Genomic DNA, 12,913 nt, shown 5'->3' with positions numbered 1-12,913 from the left:
GCTTCTGGGGTCTACTGAACTGAAGAATTCCATAATAGCTACCCAGCCAGTTTGCTAAATCCTTAACATGCATCAGTCAGCCGATTGCACAGGGCACCTCACGAAGGAAAGGATGTGGATAGCATAATGCTAACTTAGATTGTGTGGGTGGCTGTGGATATGATGACAATTTACATTCTTAGAGAATCTGTTTTCCTCCATCTGTGAGCCTGCTGCATGCTTTCTCCGTTATCCCCTGCTGTTTCTCTTCCACTGTCATCATAAATTACTACTAAGTCGCGTAACTACCTGCGGAGTCACAGGTCAGGCTTGGAACTTATTAAAATCCTACTTGGATCGGGAGCAAGTTGTGAAGTTAGAGAACTTTACTTCCCACTCTTTCTCCTTGCCATGTGGAGTCCCACAGGGATCCTCACTGAGCCCTACTCTTTTTAACATTTATGTTTCCCCATTAGCAGAACTGATAAGAAATGTCAGATTTTCACTCACATCCTATGCTGACTATACCCAAATTGTTTTCTCCATAGGGAAAAATGATGCCAACAGTGGAAATAGATTTCAGAACTGCATGATAGCTGCCCATGATTGGATGGATAAAAACTGCCTCAAACGGAATGCAGAAAAACAGAGGTCCTACTGTTTGGACAAAAATCATCCTTTTGGGATCTGTCAGCCTGGCCAACCACTATGGGCCAACTCTCCTCCTTGTGGAAAAGGCTTGAAACTTGGGTGTGATTATTTATACTAAACTTGACTTTACAGATCATGTAAATAAACTTACTTCTTCCACATTTAACACCCTTTAGAATAATCAAAAAAGTTCTACCTTTCATACCTGCTAATCTACAAAAAACATTAGTTACCTTGCTAATCCTGTCTAAAATAGATTATTGTAACAGTCTGCATCTGACCACACCTAAGTATAACTTAAACAAGCTTCAGGTCCTGCAAAACTCTGCGGCTAGGCTTTTGCTGAAAATCCCCAAATTTTGAACAGTTTCCCTAGACCTGAAAGATCTGCACTAGCTTCCTGTTAAGCAAAGAATCACCTTTACGGTGTTATGTTTAACCTATAACGCAGTTCATAATCTAAGTCCTGACCTTTTTGAATCAAAGTTTTAAACAGTATGTCCCTGCTAGAAAGCTTCGTTCAGCCACTGCAAATCTATTGGTACAGCCTAGATTCAAACAAGTACGATGGGGCGGAAAGAGCACTGTGCTGAAAGCGTCCAAAGTATGGAATACCCTTCATCTCTGTATAAAGAACGCATCCAGTCTCCTCAGGAAGGCTGTAAAAACCTGGTTATTCAAATCCTGGTAACTCTTATGACAGTCTCCGTCTGACACTCTCAGCCGATACTTACAGCGCTTAGTTGCTTCAGGGCAATAATGCACTATACAAATATAGCTAACATATAATGAAGACAGCTATAACTTGGTAGCCTCTTCCATCCCTATCCCTAAAACAATGCACACATGTCCTGAATGAATCTCAGATGATAAGCAAGAAGCCAAAATCCTAGTCATTGATGCTTGTTGAGAACAAATAAAGGGTTCCATGGGACCACTCGGTCTTTGCTTTTGGGAATCTTAAATCTCAGTGGATGGCGGAGACAGCTGGCTTCCTCAAAGCAATGGGATTATGTCATATTAATCTGGAGGCAGACTCCTTTTAAAGCTGTAGCAAGAACATTCCAGTCATCAGTCACTGAGGTATAGGAATCAATCATAACAAGCTATGGGTTGCAACTTGAGGGTGACGTTAATTTGATCGCTACTCTGCTGCCCCAACAGTTTAAATGTTTAATCAAAGGCAGCTGGGCGGCAACTGAACAGAAAGTGCTGCTGACCCGAACATGATTGATATCTCCTCCCATATCACACATACCTAAAAGGTGCCAAAAAGGTTGAAGTCTGGGAGGACTATACAGTGGGCCCCATTTGTATTTGCCTACGATCCTCACTTTGCTTGGTCCTCATGCCTTTTGGGCACTTTCATACTCTCCCTACCTCCTCCCCATCTCCATACACCTGTCTAGTCTGTTTATCTGCATTGTTCCACGTTGGCCTTCTTTGTTTACCTTAATTTTTAGGTCGAGGGACCATCCGGTCTGCCGAAGGCAGAACCGGAAGTCCGGAGATTTAATGTTTCTTAGAGTGGCTATTTAGCCCGCCTCTCTTTTTGGCTCTCCTCCATTGGCTAGCTTCCTAAACGGAGGCCAGCCATTGGAGGAGAGAGCCGTCCCTCCAAATAGGCTCCGTCGTTTTTAGATTCGGGGGCGTGTTCCGAGCTCTTCTTTCCACTTTTTAGCCACGCCCTTTTTTAGGCGTGTTTTTCTCTCCTCCAGCCAATGGCAAGAGGAGAGAAAAAGAAACACACCTCCGAATCTGAAACCGCCGCTGCGTTTCTCCGAGGCATTTCTGCTTCACCTCGGAGAAAGGCGGCGGTGTGGGTGTTTTGGTCTTACTCGTGACTCTGCAAGTTGTGTTTCTTTTCTGTAAGTATTGTCTGGAAACCAGAGTTCGACCCTCGGGGTCGCGTCCACGTCTTGTCATCCTGGGTAAATCACTTAATCCCCTCATGCCTGAATGTGCAACGTAACCGGCGCGCATGTAAAGCGCTCCAATACCTTCACACACCTTCTCCTTCTGTCCCCTTCGCTGCCCCCGTGATTCTGTGCCTTTTTTCTCCTGTCCCCTTTGCTGTCCCCGTGATTCTGTGCCTTTTTTTTCTCTTTCTGTCCCCTTCGTTTCCCCCAGTTACCCTTTCCCCGGCCTGCAGACTTCCAGTAGCTGCCCCGGTGTCTACCCTATGGGGATGTCGTTCATTTGTTCACCTCTCGTGTGCGCTGCGAGGGCGCCCCTCCTTTCTAAGTCTAATGGTGTTTTATGGTATTTAGATGCATGGACTCCACATCTCTGATGTAGGTCAACCGCAACAGGCACTGTAAGTGAGTCTAATGCGGGCTCCTGAACTGGAATATCATATGTTTAATAGCCGTGTCGGTTATTTTAATTAAACAGCATTGCTGCAGCGCTTTTCACTGCATGTTACTATTTATTTTGCCGCTGCCACAACCGTTCGTAATTAACCCAATGGCATTTCCTGGCTGCCATGGGGGGGAGAGAGAGTGGAAGGGTTAATCTGTATGCACTGTGCGTGCTTCCTCAGCTGTTCTGCGCCGTTTGAGGTTTTCTGTTGCAAAGTGCTTCGGTATATGGTTCTGGATGTAGATTGGACATGGAAAATAACTCACTGTGTACAACCACGTATTTCAGTGTCTTCCTGCAACCCCCACCGCCTTGACCACTTTTCCTTCCGCCATGTTGTGAAGACAGTGCTTTTCAAAGCCGAGCCTCCTTCCTGTAACAACCCCAGTCCCCGCCGCATGTCTGCGGCCCTACCCACCTCCTCTACCGCCTCTGAGTCCCTCCTGTCCTAATTAAACCGATACATCCCTGCTCCTTACTGATTGATTTATGAATGTCCTCAATGTGAAGCTATTAGATATTTCCCTGTTGTATAAAGCATTGAGTCATTACTGTGCAGTCCACCGTCTTGGTGCAGCTGAAGGAACCTTCTAACTAAATCTAGACTATGAAAGAGTTCCCGATACTCTGCTTACATCTGCAGTTAGGGTCTGCTTGATCTGAGGAGGGAGGAGAGCGTGGGCTCTAGAAAGGTGAGGAGAGCGTTGGTATTACCAGCAAATCGCAGTATTGGAGATGTCCTGCGGTATCTCTGGGGAGCACCGCGTTGGTGCCTGATACACAATGCACACGCCATAGCCACCCATAGACACTGCAACAGTTGAATTATCTTCTGGATTGTTGCATAGACCAGTGGAGGACATTCTCAGCTCTGACTCTATCTGCTAGAGGAACATCTGTGATCGCAAGTGTGCGTAAGCCTCAATGTACTTAAAAAGCCTTTTGTTTAATAATCTATTGCAATTAACTCCTTTTAAGATCGTCCAATGCAGTTAAAAAACACTATTTTAGTAGGCTTTCATTGCTCTGGCAGGGGTGTGGAATTTAATAAAATATCTACTTGTCCATGGGGCAGGTTGCTTCATAAATCTACTTGTCCTGTAACAAAATCTACTAGTCCCTTTGGTGCCTTGTAGTGCGGCCACAAAATATGGCAGCAATCTCATTATATAAGAGCTCTGAAGTAGCCTCTCGGATTATGCCGGGGCTCAAACCATACTAGTGTTTGAATACTTGCAATCCCCTTATTTTACCACGTTGCCGCAGATCTACATACTGGGGCTGATGGTAGTGGTAAGGTAAGAAATGATTTCAGGGTTAGAACGTCCGTTTGAGTCTGTGCAAACCTACTAACTTGCATGTTTTAAGGGTTTTCAACAACTCTTCTCTAATATTTTCCCATACTGAGAAATGTTGGAATTTTACTTCTGACGATGGCAGATGTAAACCTTCTTCTATAGTTGGGAAAAAAGTGGTTGGAGGGAAACACTTGCAAACACTCAGATTTTCGCATGAGCTAATCTACACATGCAAATTTGCTCATGCTAAAATTTAATTCACAAATATTTTCTAGGAGAACTATTTCTTGTCCTACTTCTGTAAATTCTTCGGAATTCACAAAAGCTGTATAGCTGCACTTAATGCAAGGACATATACCATGGGTGCACTTTTGAGACTCTTTCATAATTGGGCCCCTCTTTTGCTCTGGCATTGACCAGGACCTTTTGCGTTAATTAAAATTTTGTCTCTCTCTCTCTATCGGCTGGCTTCACTGTGAGTGACAGCAGTCTGCTCTTTCATAAGGAGCATATCGGTACACAAAGTTTTGTTCGGTGCCTGTAACTACTGTGGCAGTGTGTGCTTTTTGAGACCAAAATATTTTTTGCTTTTCTCAATGTTTGTTTTAATGGTGAGGGCCCAGCAGCTACCACACCAATAAGGTTTTACAAAAACCATGCCAAAACAATTCACACATTGACAACACTAAAAAGCTGACCACCAATTTCAGACCTTCTGGCTGTTGCCAATGCTTGTTTATTTTTTTCTCATATAATCTCATTGAAACTGGTTACACTGATTTTCCATTATGAATATTTTTGGGAAATACTAGCATGCATCAACACATACTAAATGATGCTGCCATGAAATGTTACCTGAAATTTTACATTAGTTTAGCTAAATGTTTTTTTTCTGCTTTCATGTTTTTTATGAACATTTTATTTTGAAAGCAAAGAATCATTGATCTTGCTTTCAAGCTTCTGCAAATGTTTGCACAAAATCAGAGAGCATTCTGGGAGCATTATACATAGCCTCATATTGCTAAACTTTGAAAATGTGTGTATACATTCTTATACTGGAACCACTGTCAGTAGTGCAGTCACAGCTTACAACATTTACTTAGAGCGCTCACTCTAATAATAAAGGCTTTCAATTAATGAACCATAAATACAAGTTAGAGCAGCATTAACATATGGACAAAAATATTACCTTAACTGCAGACAGTGTCCTTCACTGATCCATAATGTGACATTGCAAACTGGCAGCCAAAGGTTTTTGGCCACAGGGGGTTGGGCCTACTTGTCCCAAGGACAAAATACACATGAAAACCTGTTGCCCTTGACCCCAAACAATATGTCCTGGGCGTCGGGCTATAGGAATTCCACATCCCTGCTCTGGACAGGACTTGTTAATCATTTCTGCAATCAAATCATCTGTTCTAGAAGACTGTGACGTCATATCCAAGAGTAGAGGGAACGTAGAGACTTTTGTTATGATGAGGCTATAATCGTCAGACTATAGATGTGTAGCGCCCAGGCAGTGAAGCGGAGAACTACTGGATGTGGCAGGTCGGGTCATGCCTTGTTAGAAGGGAGTTGTGAATTGGAGCCCTCTGTACCCCAAGTAGGACAAGAGCTCTGACTCTCAAACACACTGCCTTTAAATGACTTACATTTCGTCCCTCCTCCTTTCACATAGTTTTCTAATACTGATCACAAGAAGGCTGTATGACAAAGACATGCATGTCTAAACCATGTGTGCCTCTACAATGCTGCCCGAACAACAAATACATCTTAACAATGCATTCCTTTACAACGCTTGCCTTTACCTCACAAGCTGCCCCGGTGTCTACCCCATGGGGATGTCGTTCATTTGTTCACCTCTCGTGTGCGCTGCGAGGGCGCCCCTCCACAAAACGCTTGAAGTTGTGGGGTACTGGATGCCATTATACCCATCTGATTAAAAAATAATGAGCAATACCAATAGCTCTACCTATAATATTGCCGAGACCATTGCATTGTAAATGCTTGTTTCACATTGCTATGCCAGTGAACTTCTAATTTCCTCTTAACTGACCTGGTATCTTTTTCCATTGGACAGTTTTCTCAGTGAAGTTATTCCTCTTTTGGAGTCGTTTATTCCTTCTTTGAAGTGCATTTTTGTGATTTGCATCACCCACATTACTATGGGCTTAGTTTTTGTTATAAAATACCAATATTACCAGTGTTACATACTCTACGTTTATCTCTGCATAGCTCCCCAAGTGTTCACCAAACTGTTGCCCTAGTATGTATGTGACGATTTAAATTTTCCATTGTTGAATTTGTCTGAATACCTAGCCTCATTTAATGAGGCTTTGGTTCTTCATGCACTCCTTTTCAAGCTTGCGCTGTGGATTTTCCAAAATCCTCTCTGGTTCTATTAGAACGATTGTTCATTTGCGCAATCCTGAAAAGAAGCATGTTCCCTCCCCAGGAGCCCAGGATCTCGTCCTTGAGGACAGTGATTTCAGGTTCCTACAGTACTGCAGTGATTAAACAGGTCAGCACTACAAAGCACCTCATGCAGCTCCTCGGATGAGATGCCATTCCAGATCATGTCGTCTAGTTCCATCTCTGAGGTTGTAAACCAATGCTTCCAAGTCTCTCATGGGCCGCTCTTGTGCCTCCCAACCCACCAGCTCGGTTCAGTTTTAAGCTAGAGCACATTTCTGAGTTCGTTTAGGTACCTGCCGAAGCAGCATTTCCATGATCATTTTTAGGTCTCGCCTGACCCAGCGCTTGCGCTGGTCTGGCCGAGACTTTAAGTGAGGGCTTCAAAAAATGCTAAAAAGAATTAAAAAGAAAAAAAAAAAATGCTATCGCCGGCTACAGCTTGCAGTGCATGTGCGCGGGCGCGCGCTTGAGCAGCGGCTCCATATGGCATGATTACTGCTGCGCGCGCACCACTCGCGCACATGCACTGCAAGCTGTGGCCAGCGGTAGCATTTTGCCCCGTGATCACTTTCGCTTTGGCCCCGCGGCATGCTTTTTGTGCTCCCTTGTTGGTGGATGTATTGCATCTGCCTAACTCTTACTAAAGCCCAACGATAATATAGCAGTCCATCTCTAAGAGTGCTTCCACAAGGTCTAGAACTCCCCCAGCCCCAAGGACAATATCTTATTGTTGTAGTTTTAAAAAGAATTAACCTGTCTGTTGTTTGAATGCCACTTCGCAACATGGATGTCTCTTTTCTGTGCAATCTGTGGAAATTCTGCATTCTGTAATTGAGCCCGATTACATCCGCAATATTTTACACTGTTTTGCATATCATTAAAAGTATCCTACCCCATTTCCTGTTTTACTTCTATTATGTGGGATGCTCACTTATAAGATCTGTGGCTTCCGTTTACATTTTGATATTCTGTTCTCTCGGACTTTGGGTTATTCGTTGGCTGTTTGATTTATATTCTCTCTTTCTTGTAATCCATAACTGGTAACTTTTGTAAAGTGCTCTGCTGCCTTCAGGGGGAATTCCGAATAGCTCCCAGTACTACTACCTTGCACGTAGCTGCTTTGCTGATCGGTAGCATCGAATACTTAAATCACATATCTCTAGCTCTCAGATGACTAAATACATTGAATATCTATGGAAACCAGGTGTGTGCTCAAATAGCTTGCCTCATACACAATCGTGCACTAACCAACTGAAAACTGATTTTCTCTGAAGGTGAGTGCAATTGTCTGTAGTACTGATCTATTGCGCTTTGAGATTTCTGACTTTTGCCGCACACGATGTTCTGTCCTGCGAATCTAGAACTCACTTCTTGCAGCTTTTGTGACCCCCAGTCACACCCTTCTATTAACGAGCATTGGCATAGCCAATAGGTCTCGCTTTTGGTACCTTATAAGTATTTAGTTATGCAGCACAATATCCTTGGTGCAACAACATCAACTGTTGCATGGCGAAACACTTATAAGACCCCAATGGCGAGACCTATTGGCTATGCCAATGCTGGTTTTCAAATCCTGCCAGGTAGGACCGTCCCCTGTAGGGTAGTGGTGGATTTGTAATATAACCTGTGGACTTGGCAAGCACATACAGGGCAGTGCAGTGCGTCTTTTACCTACCCCTCAGAGCGGACTGTGGGTATTGCAAAAAGGCTACTATCAATTTTATTGTAGTAGTTTGCAGTCATGTTAATATGCGTGTTGGGCTGTAGTGTTAAGTATCATGTGTCTTCTGTGTAGAAGAGTATAAAGCTAGTCTTTTTTCTTTCATCTTCAACCGTAGAATATAGGTTAGATTAAAAATATTTATTTCACTCACCTTATGACTGCAAAGCGGTAAGCTTACTAAATCCAAGATTGGTTAAATCAACAAATTTGACTTTTGTATGGCATGCTATTCTCTTTACCAGTGCTTCCTCATGTACTGGAGCGTGAACGCAGAGAGACTCTTCTGAAAAATGGATGCTAAATGAAATAAAACTAGCCTTTTTTAGGTCGAAGCCTAGAGCCAGCGCACATGTGCTGTTCTGCAAGACTTGTTGTCGTAGAGTAGCGCATAGAAGCCCCATCCACTCTCCGCCCATATTTGCCATTGGCTTGTGTCATTGTCTGTCCTAAATTCTGGCTTCTGGTTTGTAAATAGGCTTGTTAGTCCCTCCTTAATACCACCTCCTCTTCATTTGTCACCTGCCTTGGCAACTTACCCCTTCACTTCGGTTGTTACACGTACATGTTATGCACTATTTTCTTTAATGAGGTTCTCCCACTGCAGGCACAACATGCTTTAGTGCCTTCTTTACCCCTCCCCGCCCTCCCTCCTGTTGTCCGTGCCTTCTTCCCTTGCCCGATATCTTCCCGTTGTTTGTGCCTTCTCAACCCCGCCCTCCCGTTGTCTGTGCCTTCTCAACCCCGCCCTCCCGTTGTCCGTGCGTTCTCAACCCCACCCTCCCGTTGTCCGTGCCTTCTATCCCGGCCCTTCTTCCCGTTGTCCGTGCCTTCTCCCCGCCCTCCCTCCCGTTGTCCGTCCTTTCTCTATTGTATGTGCCTTCTCCCCGCCCTCCCTCTCGTTGTCCATGCCTTCTCCTTGACCTCCTTCCCATTGTCCGTGCTTTCTCCCAGCCCCCCATCCCTCCCTCCCGTTGTCCGTGATGCCAACCATTTCCAATGCAATAAGTCTCGCGTACATGCGAGACCTATTGCATTGCAAATGCTTTTTTCTGTAGTATCCGATTTTTTTAGTTTTATGCATTTGTCAACACTCAAAATATGCCGTGAATGGTGCAAGCATCATACATGTAAAGCCTGTGATGTAAACTTAGCAAAACAAGCTTGTCTGCTATTGTTTAGATTTTTGTAGTCTATCTGCCGTGCACATAACAGCTGCATGGGTCGTCCCACCCCTGCAGGTTGTTACAAAGTCAAAATGGACCAGCCTGCTCTACACTGGACGGCTTAGGAATTGATATAAAAATGACTGGTACTCTCCCTCATCCCTCCTCCCCCGCCCACTGCCCCTCCAAAGGCTCAAACCACAGACCCTATATTCTGGGTTATTCAAACTCCACTTGCCCAGTTCAGAGTGTCTGAACTAGTTCATCCAGAGCCACATAAATATTACAACCAGTGGACACCCAGGGCACTAATAAAGGGGATCCAAATCCACCAAGCGGAGAATCCAGCTATTGTTTCTCTTTTGCCAGCACATTAGCCTACCGAGGCCTAGGTTTAAAGCTGCCGTTTCATGAAAAATGTTATTCTTTATAGAATATCCTGTGTGTCACACATTCATTTTTCTCCTCATGTGCATTTTTTTCGTAACAGTTATGCAATTATTAAGTATATCATATTGAGTTTGAAGAGGTGTTTTTGTGCTGATTTAACCTATGTAATTTGACAATGAAAACAAATTCACAGAATTAACAAAGCGTGAATGGTGGATAAACAAGATATATCTTAATATTTTGATCTGAGCTACGTTGTTGTGAAAGGTTTTTTTTTCTGGCGTAGCTTTAACATTTGTATCCTAATGATAATCTGATATCTAATTTGTTACCACAGCTAAAAGTTCAGCGCTTCTTCTGTGTGATTTAATCGAGGGGTGTGAGATTTACACATGGTTTGTGAACATCTATATATGCCTATGAATTTTTATTCACCCATGATTTCTATTTCAAGATAATCTCCAGCAGAGCCCCAGTGATCCTGATCGCAATTTTCTAAGAGCTGCCAGTCTGATACATACGGATTTCTACCATCATCATACAATTCAGGAAATCACCGTAAGGTATAGTGTGTTATAACTTTATTTTTATTATTTTCACTCCTACCACGCATTCCTGTTCTCCTAGTATTACATTTTAGGAAGTCCGTTAATTCAGGTTTTTTTTACCTAGAAGTCTTTCATACATTCGTTTTTTGTTTTTTGTTGTTTTGTTTTTAGAAGTTATGTCATTTCTATTTTCACCCCTATTGTGTCTTTTTGAATGGAATGCCATTTTCTTTACAACCAAAGGAAGTACACAAATATTTTGTGCTTTTACTTTGAGTCCACATAGTACCGACCGATCTTTCTTTTCTTGTCTATTACAAAGTATGACCTCCATAGAACAGGAGGTCATTGTAACAACACCACTGTGAGTAAGCCACTGCCATGTAGAGCTAGAAATAACGAAAAAAACCTCGTTGCTCCTCTTGCTTCAACATTTAAAATTGGCTTGTCACAAATAGAGGTCACCAGAGATTGTCTAGATGCCATTGGCTTCCCACTGTTCAGAAATAAAAAGTGAGTTAAAAAATAAAGGGTGCTCCTAGAAAAGTAAGAACAAAAATAAGCCATCCAACAACACTTAATAGGATTTATTTTTTATTATCAATATGTACATATCTGGGGCCTTTCCACATAGGGCATCCTATATTCCACAGCGTGTCTGGAGAAATATAACCACATCACCCACACCCCAGTAGAGAGTTGGTGGCTGCCCTTGCTGGTCCCCACAATAAAAATCAACTGCATCCCAGCCAGCACCACCACCTATCTAGCCAGTAATATCATCATCTCTAAAGGTTCTGAGCACACCAACAACCAGCATACCATCTGACTGTGGACAAAGAAGTGCAAAAAAAAAAAAGAAAAAAGTAATAGTTCTTTCCCATCTATGTACCCATGATCCGAAATGATATTCTGGTATCCATTAGGAAAGCCCCAACCCCGTTTAAGTTTAGGAAAGAGCTGAAAGCACACCTCTTAAACAGACCCTACATTTTGCCACAGTATCAATGCTCTTTCTGTCTTAGACTCTCCTTCAATCATTGTTGAGTGTATCTTTGCCTTTGACCCTATGCAGCACTTTGATGCCTTTCACTGTGGTTCGCGCTATACAAATACGACATGCATCCACAGCTTTTAAAAAACGAAGACAGCTCCTTTAAGGGAGTAACCCATCATGCTTTGTCAGTCGCAGTGACTAGTCCTTTTGTGAAATTCTTCTTGTGGGGCAGGAAAAAGGGAGAAATAGTCCAAAAGTCTTTGCTCCATTTGTCTTCTGGAAAAACATATAAATGAAGAGTCTCCTCAGCATGTGAACATGTCGAGGCGGACCCTTAAGGACAGGGAGAAAATCGAATTGCATGGTCTGCAGGAAGACCAATACATACGCAAATAAGGTGTCATGGTAGAAGTCAGGAAAGGAAAGGAAAGAGAAGAAAAGGTCCTTCCCTACAGAAGCTCAGAGTATGGCCTCTGAATCCCGCTTGATAGAGAGATTCAAAAACAGAACCCCCATCAAAAACATATCCACTTGCCGTTAACATTGGTCTGTGACTTCAAAGGTACAGCTGCAACCTGTCTGCAATTGAGGGCTGGTTCACAATAGGAGAAATTAAAACATTTGAACCACTGATTGTGAATTTCTGTCATTTTGTGCTGGAAATCTGCCCAATTCTCAGGTTTGCCTTGAGAGCAGATTTGGATGGCTCATAGCCAAGTTTTGCCTCTCAGGCAAGCCAAAAAATGTGGAGTACACCTAATTCACTTTTCTGTGTATTTTGTACCCAGTCTTGTACGCAAGACAGTTCTCTTGCCATAAGGCTCTTTAGAAACATGTCTTGTGTCTAGAAGGGATCGTAGACTCAGGATTACTAAGACTATATATCATCTTCTGCATTTTCTTGGAGATCATTACAGAATCCTTCAGACATTTGAGAGAGATTACATAATCACTCTTTATTAGACCTGACGTGCTTGAGATAGTGTTTCCCTACATTGTTTGCTTTTTTCGCATGGGTTTTGTTGACTCTTTTTTAGTAATATTACAGAGACGCTGTGACGGGCTGCCCGGCGTCCATATGGACTACTTACTCATAATTACGAGAAGTTATAGTTTCGCTTATCTGACTGATAGTGCAATTTGTGGTCTTTATGAGAGCGATGGGGCTCTGAATAATCTTCTTAAGCCAACATTGATTTATACGCTCCTCATTTCCATTGACTCCTTCGCCGTGGATCGAATATATTATATTTACTCATCTATACTTTCGTTGGCAAAGGAAACAATTTATTATTGGATGCTCTATTATTAATATTGTTTGTCTTGATGAGGACCATTTAAATTGAATGTGGTTGAAACGCCGTCGACGCTTACATGTGGCCTTGATT

The 12,913-nt window shown here is 42.9% G+C and overlaps 1 protein-coding gene across 3 annotated transcripts in view; it reads left to right on the top strand.

Moving 5' to 3' along the window:
* Positions 1-12,913, top strand: part of HPS4 (HPS4 biogenesis of lysosomal organelles complex 3 subunit 2) — a 431,024-nt gene that overhangs the window by 353,176 nt on the left and 64,935 nt on the right. For all 3 annotated transcript variants that reach the window (XM_085635656.1, XM_085635655.1, XM_085635658.1), the window contains exon 13: positions 10,435-10,543. In XM_085635656.1, coding sequence (XP_085491782.1) covers positions 10,435-10,543 — 109 coding nt within the window. The remainder of the gene's footprint in view (positions 1-10,434; positions 10,544-12,913) is intronic.

The sequence above is a fragment of the Triturus cristatus genome, chromosome 11 (assembly GCF_964204655.1).
Source record: "Triturus cristatus chromosome 11, aTriCri1.1, whole genome shotgun sequence".
NCBI lineage: Eukaryota > Metazoa > Chordata > Amphibia > Caudata > Salamandridae > Triturus > Triturus cristatus.
The sequence above is the reverse complement of the archived record's forward strand: the minus strand, read 5'-3'. Positions and strand labels throughout refer to the sequence as shown.